Source organism: Onychostoma macrolepis, chromosome 12 (assembly GCF_012432095.1).
Source record: "Onychostoma macrolepis isolate SWU-2019 chromosome 12, ASM1243209v1, whole genome shotgun sequence".
In the NCBI taxonomy this organism is placed as follows: Eukaryota; Metazoa; Chordata; class Actinopteri; order Cypriniformes; family Cyprinidae; genus Onychostoma; species Onychostoma macrolepis.
Window position 1 is genome coordinate 16,552,924 of NC_081166.1, and position 20,532 is coordinate 16,573,455.

Here is a 20,532-nt window from a genome sequence, read left to right on the forward strand (position 1 = left end):
ATACTGATAATGATATTGAAGCACTTTTCATGATTTTATTTTCTCCCAACAGCAGGCATCTTGAAACTGATCATACCTGCACATACTCAGTCCTCAGTTGCTTCACTTTCAATATCTAAACATGTAATATTGTTCATAATTTTTCATAAAAACTATGCTTCAAGAGTAATGCACAGTTACATAGCATTTTGAGCAGTTGTATCAATTGATAGTTAGATCATTGTAATGCATTGTATATTATATCCAAGCATTTGGAAAACGTGTAAAGTGTTTTGAAAAATGACCTGAAGGTTCTGTTATTAGTGCAAAAATGATTGTAAAAAACTGTAAAACCATGCAACCTGACGATCAAGAACAAAGCCACCCCATCTTTATACTTTCAGAATGTCTTTATTTGTTTAGAGCTGAGATACAATGACGTTTAACATAACACATTTAAACACATGAATGAGGTTTATTTGAGGCAGGAAAGCTGTAAATAGTTTTTTTTTTTTTTTTTAGAACCACAGTAGCACAGATCAATCAGGAAGCATAACCTGAACATACTAAAAGTAATCTTACTGTGACATTACTACTGGGAATGTTTTTACATTTATAAAATCTCAAGTTACAAATTGTTCACATTTCACATTGTTCACATAAACCGGTTACAAATCATTCAAATGTCTCATTGCTAATGTGTTTGTTATGATTACATTGGTCCTATATGGACTTTAGAAAGTTCAGACCATTTACCATCAAACCACTTAGTTATGAATTACATACTGCTAGTCGAATAATTACTATTAATGGTCACCAAAGCCACATTCCTACTATATTTGAAGCAACTGAACAAGAGTCAAAAGACTTAAAATACAACAACTTTCCTATTGGGTCCATTGCTGGTGACACCTGCACATTTTATAAAACATTCATTAGCTTCATCTGTGGGACACTGTGCTTCTTGCAACGTCACTGATCCCCTTAAACCCTCTTCGTTATATATATATTCACGGCACTCTAGGATTGATATAAATGTTGTTCTGAGTAAAGGTAAGGTTTAGATAACAACTTACAACACAGAAAGAGTCAGTAATCAGTATAAAGGAAGTGACTGATTAAGGAAAGTGTGGCTGAGTTAGACATCTGAAAGCACAGTAAACAGTAAAGGTGCATGAATTGTCTAATGAATTTAAACATAAATAAGGGACTCTAAATGACTCCTCAAATCAGTATCAATCACCATAGCATACTTTTAATAACTAGCAGCCTAATTCTCATCCTCTAATCCTCTTAAAGCATCTAACGTAACAGATCATGTTGAGAGGTAGAACAGAGACACCTACAGACTGTCGAGGGGAATCCTGATACAATTTGCTTTGGTTCATTTAAATGATTAAAAAAGTTGGCCGAATTTTTAAAGATTAGTGCAAACAATTGCCTAGTAATTATAATACTACTTTGTAGTTTTATAAAATACATTTTACATTTCAAACATCCACAGGGGTTATTATATCTAACATTTTGTTGCCACTGGTAGTTTGTATCAGTGGAACTGTAAATCCTGTACTGGAAAGTCAACAATACAGACAAACTATTTGTTTACACCGCAGATCACTGAAGGAAAGTTCAAAAGACTGAAAAACATCACATGAGTTGAAAAGGCACTGAGCAGAAAATATGGAAGACCTGCTTTTATATAAATGCTATTTATATAGGCACAATGGGTGAAACTTCAGTAAACTATTATTATTATACGTCTGATACACAAGCTTCTTGACTGCTGTAATAATACATTTTTAGATGCAGCCAGATCTACCACTGGCCATATCCATTCATGCCATTGTCCCCTGATGGAGTGATGGTGACTGAATCGAGAAAAGGACGGAGCGCTTGTCCAAAAGGTCTATGGAAAAAGAAAGTGTAATTCAATCCAGTTACTACTAATACTACCACTAGTGTCAACAACAACAACAAATTTGATTGTAAAGTTGTAAGGGCAAACTTACGTAGCGAGCACCTCAGATGGGAGGTCAGTGATGTATGAGGGAATCTTAGTTCCAGTTAAAAACTGTGCAACCTCAGAGCTAAAGGTGTTACAGTTGTGTTCAAAGAGGTGGTATTTTTCAGGTCTGTGGAAAAAAGGAGGAAGTACAGGTTTGCGTAACTAAATTGTCATTTCTGTAGTTACAAATTATGAGAGATTTCTCAAAAACCAATGTCATACTTTGTCTTTGCATACTGAACTAGGTAAATATGCAGTTTCCTGCAAAAAAAGAAAGACATACTGACCTGTAAGTAGACTCCCTGAGCGAAGACAGATATTCCTGAAAAAGGTCCCGGGGAACTTCTGTGTTTCCAAGGTCCACTATGGAATCAGGCATACCTAGAATAGTACCACCCTGAAACATGACAACATTTCATGATTGTGATGGGTTACAGACTAACATAGCCTTTTACTTTTCAGATATCTTGAGAAACAAATGCCTCTTACCGGAAAGCAGCTCATAATGCCTCCTCCTCCAAAGAAAAACTCTTCCCCATAAATCACTATAGAGGTGTGCCTTCATTAAGTAATCCAAGAATAATACATTAAAATAAAGACCTGTTAAATTCAACTGTTTATTAAGTTGAAACAAATACAAAATATAAGCATTTTCACTTTGGACTCTGTATATTAAATTCTGCTGCCTGAGAGTTTCCAAAAAAGCAAAAAACATACCATATTCCCTCGACTTGCTTTCCTGTCAATGTAGATATAAAATTGCAATCACTCATTTCTTCACATACTTCCAAAGGCTGAATTTTTCTACAGAATGTATAAAACATCTTATTTCACTTTGACTTTACGAATAATAAACAACAACAATCTCAACAACACTTAAAACATTGGCTACATTTCTATTGTAGAAGCATCACCACCTCCCCTGAACAGCTGCAGAACTCACCTAACATCATGGGACTCAGCTGACGGGCCAGTCCTTTTGACAGGTCATAAATGTACAACTTCGCGTTGAAAGAACTTCCATCCGCCATCGCTACGGCTTCAGACAAACGTGTGTTTACAAACAAAAACGCAACTCTTACAGCTAGCACTGAAACTTAGCTTGAGTTTCTCGCTCTGATTGAACTCGAAAAACCAGACTTCGGTGTTTTGCTGGCTCACATTTCCATCATCGCATTAAACATTCAGACAAGGTACACATTCGTTGTTGTTTTAAATTATTTTAGGAAAATAATAAACCACGGGTTGTTGACAAATCCGATGCAGCGTTCACGTCCGCCTCGTCACAGTGACACAGTGATATTTTGATACCGGTTATGACAAATGTGCTTATTCATTGGGGACCCGACCAATGGCAGCACAGATACATCTGTCAAACAGCTGTAATATCCTCCAAAACGCTAGATGGCGAATTTTATAAGGGCAAAAATGATGGGTGTTCATGCCCACCACAGAATCAACTAGTAAAGCGGAAGTCATGTTCAAGATTCGGTTCGTTTGAACAGTTCGTTTTAATAAGCCAGTTCAAAACTCCGATTTAGCGACTCCTAGCTCATTACGTGGTCCCTGACATCCAGGCGTTTCATAAACATGCTTTAAATCTTTAATAAATCCATATATGGACCCATATTGATGTTTATTATAGTATTTCGAATAGCTATTACTTTTTGCCCCATCGGTCAAATCCTGTGTCCGAAAATGCTCATACATTACAAACCAGGCAAAATGTTCGGTTCACTCGAGAATCGCTGTGAACCAGTTCGATTCGTGGAGGGAACCGAGTCAATCTATTCAAAGAAAAAAACTGAGTGAAATGAAAGATTTGTTCGAGGCCATGAAAATGTTTGACCTCCTTAATTTTTAATGGTAAATGTTTTTTGTTTTCATCAGAAATGGTAAACAATTAGTATTTTGTTAAACTGTTTACTTCCTCGTGCATGGATTAACCTGTCACTCCGCCCTTGTCTCGCCATTGGTTCTTGCCGTTCGATAGTCGTCTCTGATACGCTATTGGAGCTGTCACTCAAATTGTGGCGCACTGACTGGATGCATGCATGCGCGGGTGTAAAGACAAGGGATACAAAGTTCTATTGCTGAAAAGAAAAAGTGACTGCCTAATCTTAAATGTAAGAAAATTTGCTTTGTTTTTTTCCCCAACTTTAATTGAAAGCAACCCTGAAACGGTTCTTAGAGAAAGCAAAGAGTAATGGCGGAGTGGAGAGAGTACTATCGAAACGAAGACGATGAGGTTGAGGAGGACGAAGAGGATTCTGGAGGTTAGCATAGCTAACTGCATTAATTGTCCTCTGTGATATAAGTTGCACGCTTTGTACTCCATTAAACTTAACTTACTTATGTGAAATTAAGGTGTGATTAAATAAGAAAACCTTAATTACTTTTCAATTATTAGGTGATTACAAAATCAGTGGCCGCGACAGTCTGGTATTTTTGGTTGATGCATCCAAAGAGATGTTCATTAAGGGTGAGGATGGAGAGCCATCAAATTTTGACATGACTATGCAGGTGAGTCAAACTATACCATTTTATTCATTCATTATCTTTTATTTTCAACAAATATTCTTGTTTTTCTTCAGTACATGTCTAATAGACATTGTTCTCTGTTGCATCTAGTGTGTACGTAGTGTGTACACTAGTAAGATCATAAGCAGTGACAAAGACATGGTTGCTTTGGTGTTCTATGGGACTGAGCAGAGCAAGAATCCAAGAAATTCCTTCAAGCATGTCTACGTCTACCACGACTTGGATTCACCTGGTGGGTAACTAACTCTTTGTGCTTTTCAGATTGTGTATATGATGGTGAATTTATCTTGCGTACTGATTCCCTTTTCAGGATCTCAACGTGTACTGGATATTGATAAACTGCTGGGTGAGAAAGGAGCTCAATTCGCTGAAAACACCTTGGGCTGTGGGGAAACGTCCCTCGGAGAAGCTCTGTGGTGCTGCTCCAACCTTTACAGTGACATCAAGTTGCGACTGTCACACAAGCGCCTGATGATCTTCACTTGCAGGGATGACCCTCATGGAGGAGACGGTGCTAAAGACAGACAGGCTCGTACAAAGGCTGCTGACCTTAAAGAGACAGGTAGGCTGAATAGAAGGGGAAAAGGACACAGTCTTACTGATGGACAGTTTATAACCTATGTTCTGTTGTTCCTCAGGTGTGGTCATAGACTTGATGCACCTCACAAAGCCAGGAGGTTTTGATGTTTCCCTGTTCTTCTGTGACATTGTAAGCCCTCCAGAGGATGAAAGCGAGCTTGGCATTCAGATTGAGCCCTGCAGGAAACTCCAGGACTTGCAGAAGAGGGTCAGAGCTAAAGAGTTAAAGAAAAGAGCTCAAAGCCGGTAAATGCACTGCCCATGTCAAATCATTCACCAGATTGCTTGTCCTATGTAATGTCAAGGGGATGCTGGATACAGCAGGTAATATTTTTCTGTAGTGTTTGTATTTGGATTTTAATTCATTTTTCTTTAAGAAAAAGACAAGCATGTTAATGATCATTTTTAAGTCCCTATGGTCATCAGTTCCTTTCTTTCCTATTGTGATGTAAATCCAAACAAGAAAAAATATAATGCGGGATTCGTCCATCAAGAATTGATACTACATTTCTCAGATGTCTAATACTCATTTTGTGCATTACTATAATATAAGAGTTTAAAATTAAAAACAGAACCCAAACCTTTACATTCAACTTCTAGTTATTTTCAGATATAATAATCATAGTTAAAAACGTACATTCTTGTATACAACTCAGTTGCATATAAAGTGGTTTTCCTAATAACTTGTCTTTAGGACAGACATATAATTAATAGTAAATAAGTTTTTTTTTTTTACATCTAACTAACCAACTAGGAACACTTTATGAAGTTCCTGAGGTAAATGCAGTGTTAAGTGACATTGTTCATAAGCTATTTATTGATGTCTTTCTCTGGTTGAAATACTGATTGAGACATTTTCTACACACAAGTTGCACGTTTTACACGTTTTTCCATCCCTTTTGATTTACAGGATATAATCGGCCCTGATTGTCGGCTGTTTTTAAACAATCGGTAATCTGGTGCAGATGCTTTTATCGGCCGATACATCAGTGCATCCTTATTAAAAAAAAAAAAAAAAAAATAGTTTTTTTTTTTTTTTTTTTTTTAAGTCGGCGCCGATAGCCTTGTGGGCAGCGTGTCGACATATAGCGCCGTTGCGCTTCGGGCGTCCCGTGTTCGAGTCCCAGCTCGCGGACCTTTCCCGATCCCGTCCCCCCTCTCTCTCTCCAACTTCGTTTCCTGTCTATCTACTGTCCTATCAAATAAAAGGCAAAAATATATATTCTTTTAACATTGGGATTTTCAATATATATGTAAAGTTTCACTTTACTTGACCATACGTAAAAATTGCAAAATATAGTTTCCGGATCAAAATAGTTCCAGAATGCAGTTCTTAGATTTATATATACTTTTTAATTGTGTTCAAGGTTAACATTCTCTCTCGGAGAAGGTGTCAATCTGGCAGTCGGCGTGTATGTGTTGGCCAGGACTGCCATGAAACCTTCTGCTGTCAAGCTTCACAGAGATACTAATGAAGCAGTGCGTACTAAAACCCGTTACTTCCATGCCCATAATGGGGGTATACTTTTACCAAATGATATGAAGAGGTCACAGGTAATCAGAATCAATACTATCACAAAGCTATACTGTAATTTGCTCATTGTGTTCCTTTTATCTAAAAGTTACCATATTTTCTTATCATACAAAACTTTCTGCTTTCTATGAAGGTTTATGGGAAGAAACAGATTGTGATGGAAAAGGATGAGGTGGATGAGATTAAGAAGTTTGATGATCCAGGTTTGGTTCTGATGGGGTTTAAGCCCATGGACCGTCTCAAACTGCATCATCATATAAGGCCCGCTCTCTTCATATACCCTGAGGAAGAGCAGATATCAGGCAGGTCTTCATTTGCTGATGTCTTGAGCCTAAGCACCTCTTTCAGTTCAATCCAGTTATTAACTGATTTTTGGCTCATTTTGGAAAGCTGATGTGCAGTTCTTTATTTTGTCTTTTGTTTACCCAAGGAAGCTCCAGTATGTTTACAGCTCTGCTTTTAAAATGCAGTGAAAAAAACGTATTTGCATTGTGCAGATACATCCCTCGTCGTAACACTCCACCTCGGTTTGTGGCACTAGTTCCCCAGAGAGAAGAACTGGATCAGAGTCAAACCCAGGCAACACCTCCAGGTAACTGCAATCAAGACTGAACAATTTTCATTGACACTGAACATGTTACTTTCAGCTGTATGGCTAATTAATTATATATACACTCATTGCCAAAAATATCTGCACCCTTGGTAAATATGATCAAAGAAGGCTGTGAAAATTAATCTGTGTTGTTGGTCCTTTTGATCTTTTATTTAAAAAATTCACAAAAATCTAACCTTTCATTGGATAATAATAATTTAAAATGGGGGGAAATATCATTATGAAATAAATGTTTTTCTCAAATACACATTGGACACAATTATTGGCACCCCTAGAAATTAGTAAAATATCTGAAGTATATTCCCATTAATATTCACAATTTTGAGCACTCCAGGGTGATTATGAACATGAAATTATCCAGCCATAGCTTCCTGTTTCACAGAAAAATAAATAGGAGGGAAAACAAAGCCCAAATTCCCTTAATCATCCATCACAATGAGAAAAACCAAAGAATATATTTCTGATGTGCAGCAAAAGATAATTGAGCTTCACAAATTAGTGAAGTGGCTTTAAGAAAAGAGCTAGAGCAGTGAAAATTCCCATTTCCACCATCAGGACAATAATTAAGAATTTCCAATCAAAATAAAATGTTACGAAACTGCCTGGAAGAGGACGTGTGTCTGTATCATCCTAATTCACAGTGAGGAGGAGAGTTTGAGTGGCTAAAGACTCTCCAAGGACCACAGCTGGAGAATTGCAGAAAATAGTTGAGTCTCGGGGTCAGAAAACCTTTAAAAAAAATTGTCAAACAGCACCTACATCACCACATGTTGTTTGGGAGGGTTTCAAGAAAAATTCTCCTAGCTCATCCAAAAACAAACTCCAGCATATTCAGTTATCAGACACGACTGGAACTTCAAATGGGACTGGCTTCTATGGTCAGATGAAACTAAAAAATGAGCTTTTTAGCAGCAAACACTCAAGATGGGTTTGGTGAACACAGGGATAAAAAGTACCCCATGTGTACAATGAAATATACTGCTGTATTTTTGATGTTGTGGGCCTATATTTCTGCTGGAGGTCCTGGACATCTTGTTTAGACATATGGCATCATGGATTCTATCAAATACCAACAGATAAAAAAATCAATAAGTGACTGACTCTGTTAGAAATCTTATAATGGACCATGTTTGGATCTTCCAACCGTACAATAATCCAAACACAAACCTCAAAAACAACACAAAAATGGGTCACTGAGCACAAAACCAAGCTTCTGCTGGCCATTCCAGTCCTCTGACCTGAACCCTATAGAAAATGAGTGGGTGAACTGAAGAGAAGAAGCACCAACATGGAGCTGGGAATCTAAAGTGGTCTGGATGAAGGAATGGTCTCTGATCTCTTGTCAAGTGTTTTCTAACCTCATCAGGCATCATAGGAGAAAATTTAGAACTGTTAAACTGGCAAATGGAGGTTTCAAAAAGTATTGAATAAAAGGGTGCCGTTAATTGTGGCCAATGTGTATTAGAGAAAAACATCCAATGAAAGGTTAGATTTTTGTGAATTTTTTTAAATAAAAGATCAAAAGGATCAACAATACAGATTAATTTTCACAGCCTTCTTTGATCATATTTACCAAGGGTGCCGATATTTTTGGCAATGAGTGTACAGTATCTCACAGAAGTGAGTACACCCCTCACATTTTTGTAAATATTTTATTATATCTTTTCATGTGACAACACTGAAGAAATGACACTTTGCTAGAATGTAAAGTAGTGAGTGTACAGCTTGTATAACAGTGTAAATTTGCTGTCCCCTCAAAATAACTCAACACACAGCCATTAATGTCTAAACCGCTGGCCACAAAAGTGAGTACACCCTTAAGTGAAAATGTCCAAATTTGGCCCAAAGTGTCAATATTCTGTGTGGCCACCATTATTTTCCAGCACTGCCTTAACCCTCTTGGGCATGGAGTTCACCAGAGCTTCACAGGTTGCCACTGGAGTCCTCTTCCACTCCTCCATGACGACATCACAAAGCTGGTGAATGTTGGAGACCATGCGCTCCTCCACCTTCCGTTTGAGAATGCCCCACAGATGCTCAATAGGGTTTAGGTCTGGAGACATGCTTGGCCAGTCCATCACCTTTACCCTCAGCTTCTTTAGCAAGGCAGTGGTTGTCTTGGAGGTGTGTTTGGGGTCGTTGTCATGTTGGAATACTGCCCTGTGGCCCAGTCTCTGAAGGGAGGGGATCATGCTCTGCTTCATATGTCACAGTACATGTTGGCATTTATGGTTCCCTCAATGAACTGTAGCTCCCTAGTGCCGGCAGCACTCATGCAGCCCCAGACCATGACACTCCCACCACCATGCTTGACTGTAGGCAAGACACACTTGTCTTTGTACTCCTCACCTGGTTGCCACCACATACCCTTGACACCATAGGAACCAAATAAGTTTATCTTGGTCTCATCAGACCACAGGACATGGTTCCAGTAATCCATGTCCTTAGTCTGCTTGTCTTCAGAAAACTGTTTGCGGGCTTTCTTGTGCATTATCTTTAGAAGAGGCTTCCTTCTGGGACGACAGCCATGCAGACCAATGTGATGCAGTGTGCGGTGTATGATCTGAGCACTGACAGGCTGACCCCCACTCCTTCAACCTCTGCAGCAATGCTGGCAGCACTCATACGTCTATTTCTCAAACACAACCTCTGGATATAACGCTGAGCACGTGCACTCAACTTCTTTGGTCGACCATGGCAAGGCCTGTTCTGAGTAGAACCTGTCCTGTATGGTCTTGGCCACCGTGCTGCAGCTCAGTTTCAGGGTCTTGGCAATCTTCTTATAGCCTACGCCATCTTTATGCAGAGCAACAATTCTTTTTTTCAGATCCTCAGAGAGTTCTTTGCCATGAGGTGCCATGTTGAACTTCCAGTGACCAGTATGAGAGAGTGAGAGCGATAACACCAAATTTAACACACCTGCTCCCCATTCACACCTGAGACCTTGTAACACTAACGAGTCACATGACACCGGGGAGAGAAAATGGCTAATTGGGCCAAATTTGGACATTTTCACTTAGGGGTGTACTCACTTTTGTGGCCAGCGGATTAGACATTAATGGTTGTGTGTTGAGTTATTTTGAGGGCACAGCAAATTTACACTGTTATACAAGTTGTACACTCACTACTTTACATTGTAGCAAAGTGTCATTTCTTCAGTGTTGTCACATGAAAAGTTGTAATAAAATATTTACAAAAATGTGAGGAGTGTACTCACTTCTGTGAGATACTGTGTGTGTGTGTGTATGTATGTGTGTGTATATATGTTTGTGTGTGTATGTGTGCATATATATATATATATATATATATATATATATATATATATATATATATATATATATATCTCAAATAGTAATATTAAATTGTGGGATCCTATATTTTAGGCTTCCATGTGATATTTCTTCCCTTTGCTGATGACATACGCACTGTGGATGCTCACATGGGTCCCACAGCCTCTGATGAGCAGGTGGACAAGATGAAAGAGATTGTGCACAAGCTCCGCTTTAAATACAAGTGTGTGGTTTTCTATAAGTTGTGCCCAGTGCATTCTTCAGTCATGGAGTTATAGTTAATTTGTATTGTAAATCTTATGTTTTTATAGGAGTGATGCATTTGAAAACCCAGTGCTACAGCAGCACTACAGGAACCTGGAGGCTTTGGCTCTGAATATGCTTGAACCTGAGCCCATTGAGGATTTAACAAGTATTTCTTGAGCTCTGAAATGGTTTTAATGGATAATTCTATTATTAATTCGATTACTGTCTCACACTCTGTGTGTTTCCTCAGTGCCCAAGGTACAAATGATGGATGCTCGTCTTGGTCCACTGACTCAAGAGTTCAAAGATTTAGTCTATCCTGATGATTATAACCCAGAAGGGAAGCCTGCAGCTAAACGCAAAACTGGTGAGATTTCAAATGCTCTTACATTAATGTAAAGCATGAGACAGGGATGTAATTTTCTGTATTTAAGCTGATTAAAAAAAAACATGAAGGAAAAAAAAATTCTGCATTTTCAAATACATTTTTTTTATTATATAGATAGTTTCCGACAGCACTGCACAAGCTAGCGGCACCATCAAACCGCTCTGTGCAAAACACCCTTAGAATCTCAGCCAGGGTCCACAATTAACAAATCAGTGTTGGCAAGCAAATGAAATGGTGATAGTTGCCAGCTGGCCACTGCATGTTTCAAAATTAAGTGTGGCACTGTGTTCATTTACACACGAGCAGCCTATGATCCAGTGATTTAGTCTCTGAGAGGCTCCACATGAGTTCCATTACTGAAAGTGCTGGGCTGCTTATAATGTGTATTTGAAAATGCAGCACGTGCCAACCGTATTCCCAAATTTGTATTGAGAATCATTTATAAATCTGTCAATAAAAAAAGAAGCTCTAGAGTCTCTGTACTGTAATTTTACTGGTGTAAAAAATAAAGAATTATCATGACATATCAAATACTCATATCATGATACTCACTTATTTTACAGTACAATAGTATTATTGCAGCAGTAATGTATTTATTTGATTTATTTTAATTATAAAATTAATAATAATAATGTTGTCATATTGGATGGAATTGTTTTTGTCCTTTTAACATGCCTAATGCATAATAATACTATGGGATACTGCAAAGATATAGCAGCATGGTTCAGTATGCATTGGAAATTACTTCTAAATTCTGTAGATGGCTGGCCTGTTTTAGTTACCGTGCCACTACATTCAGAAATCTTGACTTGAGTTGAGTGACTCTTTCTTTTTGCCCAGCTGAATCTGGTGGTGGTGGTGCTGAAAAGAAGCCAAAAGTTGAGATGTCACAGGATGAGCTGAAAAACCATGTGGCAAAGGGCACCTTGGGAAAACTAACAGTGCCTGTGCTAAAAGATGCATGCAAGCAGTTTGGAATACGTACAACAGGAACCAAGAAACAGGAGCTTATAGATGCCCTGACCATGCACTTCTCCAAATAAAAATTCTTAAGGCCTTGCCCATATTTGAGGGGTGGGGGGAAACCTTGATTACATACTTGTTCATAGAATAAATACAGAAAGCTTTGTATTTCTACACATTCTAAATAACTTTCCTGTCTAAGCAAAATTCTGTTCAGCATTGTGATCATTGTCATAATGGATATAATAAAAGCTTGAATTTTGTAATTTTGACAGTAGCATTTAATGTCCTTATTTCACCTCATTTTCTTGCTATTCTTATTCTTTTCTTAAGCCTCGCCAGCATTGGCATGATTTAATATATGACAGTAAATGAGGAAATTTAATCAAACATCTTGATCTTGAACTTGAATTCATATGGAAACTTTTTAATGTTGTCCATTGATACTTTGGTGTAATCTACTTTCATGTAGATTACAGAATTTATGTCTGATAAATTGAACACCTATCCTAAATATTATTCAACAAATTTAGTAAACATTTGGGTTGAGCAACTAATTTGTTTAATACTCTCACAGCAACTTCAAATCTATTTTTAATCCATCCCACTGATTTTAATTTCAGAATCAGTTTAGAAATAGTGGGGAGAAAAATACAGATTCCATCTCCAGCCTAGGCATGAGAAAATATCTGATACTTATTATTTTGTTATACAACTAATAAACAGTTTACTAGTTTGTGGGTTTCCATAACACCTGGGGCCTGTACCATGATGGTGGCTGAACAAACTCAGTGTTACAGTATTAGTTTTGAGTTGACAAAACCAAACCAGTCCAATCCAGCTTTGTTGGTACCATGAATCTAATCATCAGCTTTCTCTTTCAATTCAGGCTTTATTCTGAGTTAATGGAGCACGTGCACATGAAAGTGTGACATCAGTAATGAGCAGCCAATCACATGCCTTAAAACTATCATTCACTTCTTGTGAGAGTCGGTGCAAAGATTAAAAGATTGAACAATGAAGAATTTAAACACATTTACACAGCACGATCATGAAATGATCTATCAATGAAAGAGGAAAACTTAAAGAAAACATCTTACCATATAAGTGTAAGTAAAGGTTGTAAATTTAGTTTATAGAGTTGATAATATTTATAGGTCTAAAAACACTTAAAAATCTAAGCTCATATGTAGTCATTGATTCTAAAACTTATTTATATTGCATATTATTTATATTATCTATATGTTTACATTGATTTTAAATAGCTTAATACTATTAAACTAAGCTGGCTTGTGTAATGGATTAAGGGTATAGTAATTATATAAATAATGGTAACACTTTATTTTGATGGTCCCTTTTGAACATTCTGTTGACTAAGTAATGTTGCAACTACATGTCAACAAACTCTCATAAGAGTATTAGTAGACTGTCTGCTTCATATCTACTAACTCTTTATTGTGCTGGTCTCCCAACAGATATGCTACTGACTATAAGTAACTTTGCAAGAACGTGTCAACTTAATCTAACCCTAACCCTACCAGTCAACTAATACACTAACGTTACTAACACTCTAATGAGAGTTAGTAGAAATGTAGGTGCAACATTACTTATAGTCAATAGAATGTGTTAAAGGGACCATCAAAATAAAGTGAAACCTAAATAATATAAAATAATTATAAAAAATAATCATCTCTAAAAATCTGATGATTTTATCTTTAAAAATGTTTTACTATGTCGCGTCCTTTAATTTGGAGTAAGAGAAACTGGAGGAGTGGCTTTATTGCATCAGAGACGTGTCACTTTGCTTGAAGCTGATTGGTCAAATTTCGGTTTGAGATCTCTAAACCAGAACATAACCTGCCCCGGAGCAGGTTAGCTGTGGAGCCATAGACTGTGTAAAAACAGTGCGGAGCGTAAGTTACTATGGCGATGAACACTGCTAAAAGCCAAACCACTTTCATAGTACCTAAAACCCAGAGTTGGCGTAAACTAAACTGAAACTTACCTGGCTAGCCAGCTAAACCGGCTTCATGGTACAGGCCTCTGGAATGAAGTAATCAGGCATTGTCATTTGTATTCTCATTAGCAAGAAATGAAAACAAACAGAAGGATGACTACTCATTTGCCACAGATGTTTGAAATTACAGCAGATCTAAATGTAGATGTCTGGATTTTATTTTCTGCTATACCAATAAAGCAGAGCTAGAGGGCTGTTTATACAGCCCAGAACAGACCCTACACAAACAGGAAAACAAAGAAGAAAAAAAGGAAAATGAATGTCTCCAAAAAGAAATAGGAAGTCTCTTATTAATTTCCTAATGTGGGGCATGTGGGCGACCGAGACGTGTTTGACAGTCCCATGGGATGCAACCTGCTCGTGACGCAAGCCAGCGGAAAGCCAATGACGTTTTGCGCATGCTCACGTTGAGCCAGAGAGCTGCAAGGAAAAAGTACAAGAGACAAAGGAATAAACAACTCAAGGAGTGGACGCGAAAAAGCCAAGTTAGAGGAACGAAAGCAGCTCAGCCCGTAACATATCGTATACCGACAGAGGTAAGTGCTAGGAAGGAGTACACTGACACTTTGAAAGGTGTCATTTTGTCCGTTGCTATCAAACGAGTAGCACGTAGCCAGAGTGTCAAATTGGTCTGAACGCAGTAGTTCAGAAGCCCAAACAAAAATACGGCATGCCTTAAGTTATCTTATTAAACTTGTGTACGTGTGTTAAATGTCGTTTCTGTCCGTGAATAAGTCATAAACACCCATCCAGTCAGCTGGCAGGAAGTTTTGTACAGCCATTCCCAATGCAGTCATCCTGGGCACAACTGCACATGAGCCTTATAGGTGTCAAAAGGGTTCGTGTTTAGACTTGCCACTCGGTTAAATGCTAATTGATGTTGAGGGTTGAAGCATTTGCTGTTTTGTTTTAATTATCAGATTTATAATCACTCTCTTGTTGTGTTTGTTTTCGACTCTAAAGCCAAGGTTATCTCTGGGGTTCTCACGGTGGTCTACTATGGCAGTTGTCAGGGTCCTGCACTGCTGACCCATTTATTCCCAGTCAGCTGTACAAGTCATGCTGTAAGTCTTTTCCACCCTGATGTCGGCCAAAATGGAAAGAACTGCTCTGCCCTAGTGGTTACTATGGTGCTTGGCAAGTCTTTGTGCAAAAACATGAAGAGCACAGAAAGAGGACACAATCGAATCTGCTTCTGAGAAGATCCATCGGTTTCCACTTGTGTTTTTTTTTGTTCTTTTCACTGATTCACTGCAAGGTGCGCTGGCTCACCTTTCACTCCAGTAGCTACCTCCCCTCCCCTTGCCACTCATCCCAAGCAGCTGAGAGGTTGCTGTGGAGATGATAGTGGTGACATAGCAGCAGGAATGGGGAGTACTCCATGTTCTGGTAAGGGGAGGGGGGTCGGGGGGTTTCAGGAGCTGGGCTGTATGCCATGGAAGGTCAGCAAGCAGAAAGGAGAAGCCGTCGGTGGACGCGGGTCCGAGCTGGACGATAGGCCGAATGCTGGAACGCCCCCCACCTCATCACAACCTCCTGCCATTTATCACGAAAAGCAGCATCGGGAGCTGTGCGCTCTGCATGCCCTAAACAATGTCTTCCAGGACGGAGCGGCCTTCAGCCGTGATGCACTTCAGGACATCTACCAGAGGTCAGTGCTTAGATTATGTATTGTTACCGAGGTGATCTAATTTTGGATTTTTTTTTTGGGCACACTTCTACTTCCTCTTTCTTTTTCAGGCTCTCCCCTAGCACTTTGGTAACGCCCCACAAGAAAAACATGCTGGGAAATGGCAACTATGATGTGAACGTTATCATGGCTGCATTGCAGACACGTGGGTTTGAGGCTGTTTGGTGGGACAAGAGAAGGTATTTTATCATGCAGAAATATAGTTCTTAACATGTGGCAAATTCTCTTTTTGAATTCATGTTTGTTTCATATGGTTTTTAAAATATGTACATATCTTAAGTTCAGCATGAAACAGAAATTAAATAAGTTTTCTTTTATATTGTTAATTATAGTCAAGTAAAACTGTAAACTGAATGGAGGGATTTGATTTTGTCCACTGGAAATTGATTGGATCGTTTGAGCCTTTTCGTTTGCATATTGCTGCAGTTTCATGTGAGTGACAGATCACTGGATGGGATCGATTATTGTCCCGTCCTCACACTGGTGCACGAGTCATCAGAGATGAGATGTTGTGTTTGGATTTAACATTACAGGTGCACATGAATATAAAAAAAAATTTTAAATTAAAAAAAGCAATTTAAAAAATAGAATTGTGAATTTTGAGTTCATGGTGATTTTAACTACTTTCAAAAAAAAAGTTAAAAAAATATTTTCAAGATTGTTTTAGAATTCGTTTTTTTTTTTTTTTCTTCCAAGATTATTTTTTTAATTAATTAAGCATAAATATAAAATTTTTGGTCACAGCACATGATATTTTATGGCCTGCCTTGTGATAGAAGGTCAAGTTATTTGATATTTTAAGAAACCTATTGACCTTTACACGCAGTCATGAGGGTCTGCCAGGTTCCTCTTTATGATATAATTTCCTGTTTAATGCACCACATGACTTGTCTTAGGCAAACAAAAAATTTAATAATAATAAAATTATTCATTTTTCAGCACCTTCATTTTATGAACACAAAATATAGGAAAATACAGGGATAGTCCACCCTAAAATGAAATGCATACGTGTCATTCTAAACCTCTATGCGTTTATTTCATCTGCAGAACACAAATTAAGATATTTGTAACATTTTGGTAAGCAAACATTTTGGTTCCCATTCACTTCCATTGTATAGACAAGAAATACAATAAAAGTCAGTGGGAACTGAAACTGTTTGGTTATCAGCATTCTGCAAAATATCTTCCTTTTAGTGCTGTCAAACGATTAATCCTAAATGTTTTTGTTTACATAATATATGTGTGTATACTGTGTATATTTATTATGTACATATAAATAGAAACACATGCATGTATATATTTAAGAAAAATGTTGTTTATATATTAAACATATTTATATATAATTTAAAATATAAGAATATAAATATGTATATTCATGTTAATATTTTCAAAATATATATGTGCATGTGTATTTATATATACATAATAAATATACACAGTACACACACACACACACACACACACACAAGTAAAGAATGTGACAATGTTTACATGTACCAAATACAGAACGACATGGACCAAACATATAAGAGAGAGGAAAAAAAAAAAAAACTTAAGTGAAGGTGACAATATTTACATATATAAATTTACTTTTACATACACATATAAACAAAAACTTTTATTTTGGATGCGATTAATCGTTTGACAGCACTACTTCTTTTATGTTCCACAGAAGAAAGTCATAAAAGTTTGGTCAGTGTCAGTAAATGATGACGGAATTTTCATTTTTAGGTGAACTCTCTGAACTCAAAAACAAATACAAACAAGCTGGAGTAAAAAACAAACAGATTGTTGCCAGGATTCTATCTGGAAAGGTACTGAAGAAGTACCATTTTTTTAAAGGAAGCACACCGTCTTCCGTGAAATATGAAATATGACAGGGAGGTATATCCAGGAATAGTTCAAGATGTGGATGCAGAGAATTGCATTCTTGTTAAAACTTTCTTATTATTTTATATTATAATTATTATTTTCCAAAATTAAAAACCTGCTTAGCATAGAAAAGGTGTATTTGAGCATTGTAGGAACTACATTCATCATTTTTTTTTTTTTTATAAATGAATACAGATGTGATATTTATTCAATTTTTTGTATTTTTGTTATGTATTTGTCATGCTATAGGGATGTGGGCAGTATTGCACTGCCGAACGTCACTGGATTCATCTTGAATGTGCCATCCAATCTGCGCTGGGGGCCGTTGCGACTGCCCCTCAAGCGCCAACACTGGATTGGAGTTCGAGAAGTGGGAGGAGTCTACTATAACTTGGACTCCAAACTGCGCAGTCCTCATGCTATTGGAACAACTGATGAACTGAGGTAAGTGCGAAATGCTAAAGGGAAAACTAGCAGTCAATGCCAAGCTCTTTTTTTTTTTTTCCCCTCTAGCTATCGTTCTGATTGTTTTACAGGAAGTTTTTGCGTCACCAGCTTCGAGGGAAGAACTGTGAACTCCTATTGGTTGTGCCAGAGGAGGTGGAAGTCCACCAGACGTGGAGGTCTGATAACTGATGAATGTTTTGGATCGTTGTTGTTTTTTTTGTTGTTTTTGTTTTGTTTTTTTGTTTCGGAGGTTTCTCAAATTCATGCTCAGGAGGGAAATGTGAGGTTCAATCAGGGACCCATTTAAAGAGCAAATGGACTTGCACTCAACTAGTCATGAAAGCACACTGCTCAGACTTGTTTACACTCTCACACACACACACTCACACTCACACACACACACACACCGCTGGACTCTTGCCATGGAGATTGAAGCAGCAAAGGACACACACAGGGATATCACAAGACAACAAAACACTACGCAGAGAATTTTGTTTGGTATTTGGGATTCTGATGCATTTTTTTATACATTGATTATTTCTTTTACTTTGTACTGTTTTCTGACTTGAAAGTGAGGGGTTATGGAATTATTAGTGATGTGTTCTGCTCGTGCATCACCTGTCATCCTCACCACTTCTCTCTTCCCATGTGATTTCCTGTGCATCCATGTGATCGTCTGAACTGTCCGCCACACATTACAGGTCACCGAAAAAGGTATTTGTTTGACCAACTGGATTTTAACACAGGGGTGCATATGTACTTATTTAGTGCATGTACTTGAAGATTTAGAGAAGGAACACCAGTAGCCCCTGCTTAACCGTTTCCTACATATTTAATGGCATAGTGACAGATGAGATGTTTCCTGTGTATCACAGTACAGCATGGCACCACAGTAATTGGATGTTTTGTGTTAGTTTCCTATAACATATGTTACCAAAACGGTCACTTGTTAATCTCTTACCTTAAATGGTTGCTCTGGACACCCTTTTCTTGTTAAACAGTTAAGGTTAGACTTGTTGAATCCTAGACTACATGTAGGAAAATAAAACAGGTGAGTGTTGGTAGTAAAAAAAAAAAAAAAAAAAAAAAAAAAAAAGTTCAACTGCCAAAAACTGTGTTGTTAAGTGAAACGGTTGTATGTACTTTTTAAATAGCAAATGCTGAAATAAGAGTTAGAAAGGTTGAGGTCTCTGAAATCTTGCAAAGTTTATTCGTCTTTGATTGATATTGGATTAACATGGCCTTAAACTGTTTACAGAGGGGAGCAGATTTACACAAAGGGAAGTCTAATAATGCATCTCAGGTTATCTTCAGATCCAACTTGATTAAATTTCACTTGTTAAACACGATCTTCAACATATTATGGAAAACACTTCAAAAAGATTATAGACGCTCGAATCAGATACTACAACTTAAAAGGAACATTCCACATGTCCATACACAGGGTGCTTTGTAATACTGTAGAGATGAATAGATTCCTTTGCCATGACAATCTAAATCTCCACAACCCATTTTTCAGGGGGACGGGGACAACATGTGCTCATGCCATTGTTTTCCATTCAAATAAAATGCTTATGATGGCACTTTATGTATGATGTAAAATGTGCTGTGACATCATTAAAAATGTCTTTGTATGTATACAGCGTAGTGCTGCTTTTCTATCTTGTTTATGTAATTCACACCAGGGGTTTTCATTATTCTAGCTGCTACGGACCACCAAATGTGATCGTGTGTGCGAAGGAACCCTATCCTAAAAGGGCAAATATATACATTTGTGTGTATACTGTGAAAAAATAATAATTTTCTTTGTTTAATTGTATTATTTATTTCTTATTTTTTTACAACTTTTTACAGTTTTTTTCTAAATGTAGCAATCCCTTGTGTACGCTCTTACCTTTTTTCTTTTTTTTCTTTTTTTTAAATAGTATTTTTGTAATCTATAATAACTTTCTATTCATTAAATTTTCCACAAAAATATCAAGCAATATCACAACCGTTTTCAACATTGATTATATTAAGAAATGTTTCTTGAGCACCAATTTAGCATATTAGACTGATTTCTAAAGGATCATGTGACACTAAAGACTCAAGTAATGGCTGATGAAAATTCAGCTTTGTCATCTCAGAAATAAATTACATTTTAAAAATACTGAAATAGAAAGGTTAACCTAGACTGTGTTCATATTCCACACTATACTGTTTTTAGTCTATTTTTTGATTGAAAAAATGCAGCCGTTGCGGTCATAAAATACTTACAATTAGTGTGCATCTTTGTGTGAGAGATTTGAGATCTATTGCCCATAGATAGGCTACTATTGTAATGCTGCAAGTAAGCAAACTGATTTATTTGTTCTTTTATTTAATATTT

At 37.4% G+C, this 20,532-nt stretch overlaps 3 protein-coding genes across 4 annotated transcripts; 2 read left to right on the forward strand and 1 right to left on the reverse strand.

Moving 5' to 3' along the window:
• Positions 1–356: 356 nt before the first annotated feature.
• desi1b (desumoylating isopeptidase 1b) lies at positions 357–3,572 on the reverse strand. 2 transcript variants are annotated; one of them, XM_058793934.1, is made up of 6 exons: positions 2,928–3,572; positions 2,702–2,788; positions 2,474–2,543; positions 2,272–2,381; positions 1,989–2,111; positions 357–1,885 (listed from the first exon to the last, which is right to left on the reverse strand). In XM_058793934.1, exons 2-6 carry the CDS (start codon positions 2,755–2,757, stop codon positions 1,795–1,797), a joined length of 450 nt encoding a protein of 149 aa, XP_058649917.1. In that variant the 5' UTR covers positions 2,758–2,788; positions 2,928–3,572; the 3' UTR covers positions 357–1,794. The 2 variants fall into 2 exon arrangements, with proteins under 2 accessions (XP_058649917.1, XP_058649916.1); XM_058793933.1 differs by having other exon boundaries at positions 2,702–2,723; positions 2,928–3,551.
• Positions 3,573–3,983: 411 nt separating this feature from the next.
• On the forward strand, positions 3,984–12,410 carry xrcc6 (X-ray repair complementing defective repair in Chinese hamster cells 6). Its single transcript, XM_058793932.1, has 12 exons — positions 3,984–4,260; positions 4,395–4,507; positions 4,616–4,757; positions 4,836–5,087; positions 5,164–5,350; positions 6,472–6,658; positions 6,772–6,944; positions 7,073–7,230; positions 10,635–10,764; positions 10,853–10,953; positions 11,038–11,154; positions 12,016–12,410. The coding sequence occupies exons 1-12, from the start codon at positions 4,191–4,193 to the stop codon at positions 12,216–12,218; spliced, it is 1,833 nt and encodes a 610-aa protein (XP_058649915.1). The 5' UTR covers positions 3,984–4,190; the 3' UTR covers positions 12,219–12,410.
• Positions 12,411–14,482: 2,072 nt separating this feature from the next.
• josd1 (Josephin domain containing 1) lies at positions 14,483–19,260 on the forward strand. The gene is made up of 5 exons (XM_058794548.1): positions 14,483–14,691; positions 15,119–15,806; positions 15,896–16,024; positions 17,967–18,161; positions 18,254–19,260. Exons 2-5 carry the CDS (start codon positions 15,523–15,525, stop codon positions 18,351–18,353), a joined length of 708 nt encoding a protein of 235 aa, XP_058650531.1. The 5' UTR covers positions 14,483–14,691; positions 15,119–15,522; the 3' UTR covers positions 18,354–19,260.
• The last annotated feature ends 1,272 nt before the right edge of the window (positions 19,261–20,532 follow it).